At 56.1% G+C, this 6,000-nt stretch overlaps 1 protein-coding gene across 1 annotated transcript; it reads right to left on the bottom strand.

Moving 5' to 3' along the window:
* Positions 1–2,521: 2,521 nt before the first annotated feature.
* PHYSODRAFT_325036 (hypothetical protein) lies at positions 2,522–4,956 on the bottom strand (the record flags this gene model as incomplete). The annotated part of the gene is made up of 4 exons (XM_009520853.1): positions 2,522–2,914; positions 2,960–3,357; positions 3,730–3,853; positions 4,561–4,956. 4 exons carry the CDS (start codon positions 4,954–4,956, stop codon positions 2,522–2,524), a joined length of 1,311 nt encoding a protein of 436 aa, XP_009519148.1.
* Between the last annotated feature and the right edge of the window lie 1,044 nt (positions 4,957–6,000).

Genomic DNA, 6,000 nt, shown 5'->3' with positions numbered 1-6,000 from the left:
GCTCGGCCACTCTCCAATCTCCTGAAGAAGGATGCGGAGTGGTGTTGGGACACCGATCATCAAGATGCGTTCATGGCAATTCAGGACAGTCTCCTTCATGCGCCTATTCTGGCTCTGCGAGACCCCGCTCGTCCGTTTAGTGTCGTCTGTGACGCCTCGGGCTTTGCCATCGGTTACGCACTGCTGCAAGCAGACGCCGAGGGGCGCGAGCGCGTGTTGGCGTTCGAATCTCGCCAGTTGAAGGCTGCGGAAAAGAACTATCCTGTCCATGACAAGGAGCTACTTGCGATGAAGTATGCGCTCGTTAAGTTCAGGGTGCACCTGTTTGGCTCTCAGCCGTTCGTGGTTTACACGGATCATGTGTCGTTACGAGCTGCGACTCAGCGCCTCATCTCTCGCAAAGGATGGCCCGCCGGCTGTCCTTCTTCGCGGAGTATAACTTCGAGGTGAAGTACAAGCCTGGCTGGGAGAATGTCCTTGCGGACGCGCTGTCGCGCAGGCCGGATTATGCGCAGCCTCATGTAACGGCCGTGACTTCGTCATTACCGGATCTGATCCGAACGGCTTATGCCAAGGACGACACTTGTGTCGCGTTGCTGAAGGCTCTGGGGAGCAAGGAGTTTCAAAACTCGGACATGGAATTGTCAGCGTGGCTGAGCGCGCGCCTACACCGTTATTCGCTCGATGGAGGCACGTTGTCCTACAACGCCGGCCCCGAGGATACGCCCCGCGTGGTCATCCCTCATGATGAGGATCTGAAGTACCGCATCCTCTATGAGGCACACGACACGCCGCTGGCCGGCCATCTTGGCTGTGAGAAGACCTGCAGCTCGGTGAGCACCCACTACCGGTGGCCGGAGATGTACAAGTGGACGAGCACTTATGTGCGCACGTGCGAGACGTGTCAGCGAGTGAAGTCATCACCTTATGCTGCAGCGCCGTTGGCGAGTTTGCCTATCCCTTCGGGCTGTTAGCAATCCATGAGTATGGACTTTGTGTTTGGCCTGCCGGCGGACGCGGCGGGCAACACTGGAGTCGTGGTCTTCGTGGACCGACTGAGCAAGATGGCTCACATTGCGGCTGTGCCGGACACAAGCGATGGTAAAGGTACAGCAACGCTGTTCTTGGACCGAGTGTTTCGACAACACGGACTCCCTGAGTCAATTGCCTCGGACCGAGACCCCCGCTTCACGGGCAACTTCTGGAGCGCTGTCTTTGCGGTGCTTGGAACCAAGATGGATATGTCCACGGCGAACCATCCGCAGACCGATGGTCAGACAGAACGCGTGAATCGCGTCGTCGAGGACGTGCTCCACAGCATTTGCGCCGAGACGCCGAAGCGTTGGATCGCCATGCTGCCACTCGTTGAGTTTGCGTTGAACAACGCCGTCCACGCCTCGACAGGCTACACGCCGTTCCACGTGAACAGCTTGTCTCATCCCCGCGTCCCGCTGACGCTGCCAAGTGGTGGCCTCGGGCTTGGTGGGGGAGGAGAAGCCGATCGGCTAGCCGATGTCAGCCCGGCTACTGTTCGTAAACAGGTTGACGCTTTCTTGCCAACGCGTCTGAGTGTCTTACGGCATGTGCGTGACGCAATGGCTGACAGCCAAGACAAGTATGCAGATGCCAGGGGCAGAGGCAACGTTGAAAGTTATGAGGTCGGGGACCTGGTGCTGCTTAATGCTAAGAGCCTACCTACACATGCAGTGTCAGCCGTCTTCATGACGAAGTTGCGCCCGCGCTTCATCGGACCTTTCAAGGTTGTGGACAAGAAGGGCCTTGCGTACACGCTCAATCTTCCGAAGAAGGTGCGGACGCACCCCGTCTTCTACGTGGGCTTGCTCAAGCCGTACCAGGACCGGATGCAGGTGCAGATGGAAGCACCGAGGGTGGCGAGGTCACAGGCGCGGAGGTCGCAGGCGTCGAAGACACGACCATCAACGCGGGCACAGCAGGAGCCGCAGGCACAGGAAGCGCAGCAGGCGGGGTCTGCATGCGGGCCAGGAGGTGGAGCTGACCCTGAATCACAGCCTGGTTATGCTGTAACTCCGCGAACCCTCGAGTGTGTCGCTCTTCGCGATCGCGAAAGTAGTTCATCCACCCGTTCAGGCGAACGAAGTCGTCCTCCAAGGTCTCAAGCCGGTCCTAGACCGCCCGAGGCACCCCAAGCTACTCCACCCGCTCAGCGAGCCTGTCGAGATCAGTCGCACAACGTGCCAGACGCGCGTCAATGTCGTGGACGTGATCCCGAAGGCGATCAGCCTGTTGCTGAGTCTCGTGCAACTCGTCAAACGTTGCGAGACGTGTTGGCGCGTCCTCCGCCGGCTCTGCTCGATGAGCATGGGAATCTGCATTACCATGTGGAGCGCCTCCTGGCGAAGCGGCGGTACCGGGGTCAAAACCAATATCTGGTGAAATGGCGAGGGTACCCTCACTCCGAGAACTCATGGGAGTTTGAGGTGTCCCTCAACCAGGATTGCTGGACGCTTTTGATCAGCTTGATCACCAGCGCTCCGAGGGCTCAAGGCCGGCATGCCGGCCGTCCCGCGCTTTCCGGCAATAAGCTGGGGAGCTGCTGGTCAGCCACATTGCTCCTAGGCTGACCCTGAGCTACAGCGCTCAATCCCTCGCGGGAAGGAGCGGCTGGAGTGCTCGAAGGAGCGAAGCGCGCAGCGCTAAACTGGGTCTGCGGCTGGGTGATTGCCGCAAGGCTGCGCTTGGCTCGGACCTTCACAAAGTCGAAGCGGAGCTTGCATTCAATGCGAACATCCACTTCGCTGAAGCTGGCTCTGAGAGCTTCCATGGAGCTGAGCTTCCGGCTGTGCTCGGCCCAGAACTCGAACAGAACATCGTACTTGATCGAGTCTTCCCCCGGGCCAAGTACCACCGGGTACGTCCGCGTGGCGGGCACGGACTTCAGTTGCATCTACAGCCTGAACCGCTCGCGATACTCCGCTACAATCGTCGACTGTGGAATAAGGAGTCGCTTTCGCAGAGACGTACGCAGTGCGAGCTCCTCCGGAGTACGGGCCGCGGGCCCAATGGCGTGGAGCGCTAGGGCCTGCTGGAACGCCAGGCGACACGCCTCAGCGGGGTCGCGAGGCCGGAAGCCGTAATCAGCAGCGCTGGGGCTCACCTGAGGCCGCAGCTCAGGGCGCTGGGAGCGCATGAGAGCCATCTGCGCTGCAACCTGCTCGGACTGAGCTTTGTCCAAAGGGTTGGAGATGACGGGGCCCAGAGGCACGTCCTCACCACGAGGCGGCGAATACCGTGGCTCAGTGAGCGCGCGCAGCTCGTAGAGACCGGAGGAGCGTTCAGGGAACAGGTTAGGCTCCTCCCTCGACGGCGCAGCGCGCTCTGCAGGTTGACGGCTCGGCGACCGCGCAGGAGACGTATGTTCACGATTCGATTGGTTCCGTAGAGAGGCCGAACCACTTCAAGAACTAACATGGCGCCCGAACTTTGAGCGGCATGCGATACCGCACTCACCGAGGGCAACATCCCGCCCCAGCTCAATATATTTCCCCCCAGTACACTTGAGCAAATTCAAGAGGGGCCGAATGCGCGCGGCAGGATCTGTCTGAGCAGATGGAGGCGCAGCCCGGAAGCAAAACACTTTTCGAAGCAGCTTGAAACGCCTCAGTGGCATGACTTTCTCCAACCCCGACGAGGTTTGGTTGCCCAGTATTATATCCTCTGGTTGCGGCCCCCAGTAGTTAGAGTATTCACCTCTGTCCGTGATCGTCATGAAAAATAGAATTCCAATGAACTTCATCAGCTCCACCAATGTCACAGGATGTACCAGGTTGATGCCCTTGATCTTTGCGTACGCATTGTACTCATTGACCACTTGCTGCCAAAAGTACAGTGGTATGTACGCCAGAAAACTCGATGACGCAGAATGAGTAAACAAGTGCGTATATTCAGGCCGCACACGAGTTACATTTGCTTCATTTTTCCTGTCGTACAAGTCGTGGGGGGTTTTCATCTCAACGCGGGGGGCGAACCGCATACATTTTACAGCCTCAACCTCTTTCAATGTGGTCGGGAGTGGCGGATCGGGGTCAAACTCCACGGGTCCCTCCTCTGCCTCTACAAGGTCTTCTAGAGCAACATCTCTTGGGAGGTCTTCATCGTCGTGTGGGGTTGTCAATGCTTCCCAGGCTGGCTTCGATGAAGTTTGCGTGAGCAACCTATAATATTCGATTCCTTGTTGTAGAACTCAAAGCGGAACCCAGTGCGAGTGCTTCTGAAATATGGTGTCTAACCAACGCACTACGTACAGAACAGCTTGGTTTTGGACAGTCCGTCGGCACACACGACCCACAATATAAGCTGAACCCACAAGACTGAACGTCGACTTCAACTTTTTTGTCAAAAGCCACTTTGATTTTGAAGGTGTGTACGCGATGAGGTTGCCGATGTAGAGCTCCGGGCTTGCTGGTGGTGCAACGGAATTTCTGGAACTTATAGCGGCTTGCGAGCTTAGTATCCGTGACTCAACTTCGTTCATCCCCAAACCCAAGTAAGACTTAGAACTGACGCTGCCATCAATATCACCATTTGCCTCATCGGCTGAAGCATGACTTTGCTCTGCGATCCTCGCCACCGTGCCTTCCCCCACCTCCTGGCCGCGTCCACATCCAGATCGACCACCGCGACCGCGTCCAGCGCTCCGACCGCGACCACGACCACGACCCGAACGAGCTGTAACACCTCTCTCCCCGCGACCAGTGGCATCCACGCCCACAGCAACGACTCGAATAGGCTCCTCAACCCGTACTTCAGGTGTCCGTTCGCTACCACATCCACCGACCGAATGAGCAATCCTCGCTGCTTCAGCAGCTTTTGCAGTGTGACCGTGCTTCTCGGGCAGTAATACCCGGCTGCAGCCTTGGCCTTGCCCACGACGATCACGATCTCTACCACCGACGTCATCACAACCAGTCTGCTCATGACTGAGTCCCTTTTGCTCCACTCGTCCTTCCCGTCCAACCGCAATACAATCCAGCGTCCGTCGGCACACTTCGCTTTGAGCTTGCCATCGTTTTTTTTCGAAGTCAAGAGGGAGAGGCCAAGCCCTGGGGCAGGGAAATCCCTTTATTTTCACAGTACCGATGTATTGCGAAACATTAGTACCGGCGAAATTGATCGACCATAACCCAAAAGGTTATTCAAATTGAAGACCTCGATGTCAGTGATGGGGTGGTGGGATGGAGCGGTATGCGCCAGGGTGATGCTCATTGAAATATATGGCGAAAAGATAAAAGCTCCAACAGTGTTTGGAAGCCTGCTAAGCACGCTGCAGTGGCGGCGCCCGACCAATCGCAAGAAGTCGGCGACTCTTCAGCGGCGCAGGTTTCACGAGTCTACCGTTTTGGCCTATTAGAATGCTCTAATTGGTCCTGTCGATTAGGGCATTTTGCATCCTTCTATCATTGAACCCATTGATGGACACAAATGGCTACATGCCCGATAGTGGCAAAATGCCTCCTACTAATTTCGAACTTACTTGATTTTGTATAGTATACAAGAATGAAGTGTTCGCGAAATGGTTAACAAAAAAATTGGTGGGGGGGCATCGCATCGCATAATGTGCATCTATCTGTCCACATTTCCTACTGCCTCCAGCTCGGTATCATCTTGACGTACATGGGGAGGGTGTTTACCTGTTCACATACCTTTATGCCTCTTCAAACTGTATCTACATTGTAACATAAGTTAGCTCCAGATAAAATTAGTGACATTGGTTAACGTACCCAGTGGCCGCGCCACTTCATCGTCGTACCGTCCATGGGTCGATTTTCAGATCTTCGTTGTGCCGTTGTCTCTACAACAATGGGTCACCCTTCTCTTGATGCCATAGCACCACTGGATGTGACAATAGTAGTGGGAGCGGGCTACAACTGCTAAGAACATGATCTTGCCGATGTAGCTCTCATTGAGGCATGATCGGTAGTAAGTTACCCCGCCACCATCAAGTAGTATTTGGTGGTCCCA

This window comes from Phytophthora sojae, assembly GCF_000149755.1.
Source record: "Phytophthora sojae unplaced genomic scaffold PHYSOscaffold_2, whole genome shotgun sequence".
Taxonomy (NCBI): Eukaryota; Oomycota; class Peronosporomycetes; order Peronosporales; family Peronosporaceae; genus Phytophthora; species Phytophthora sojae.
Note: the sequence above shows the minus strand (reverse complement) of the source record. Positions and strands in the feature narration are given on the sequence as shown.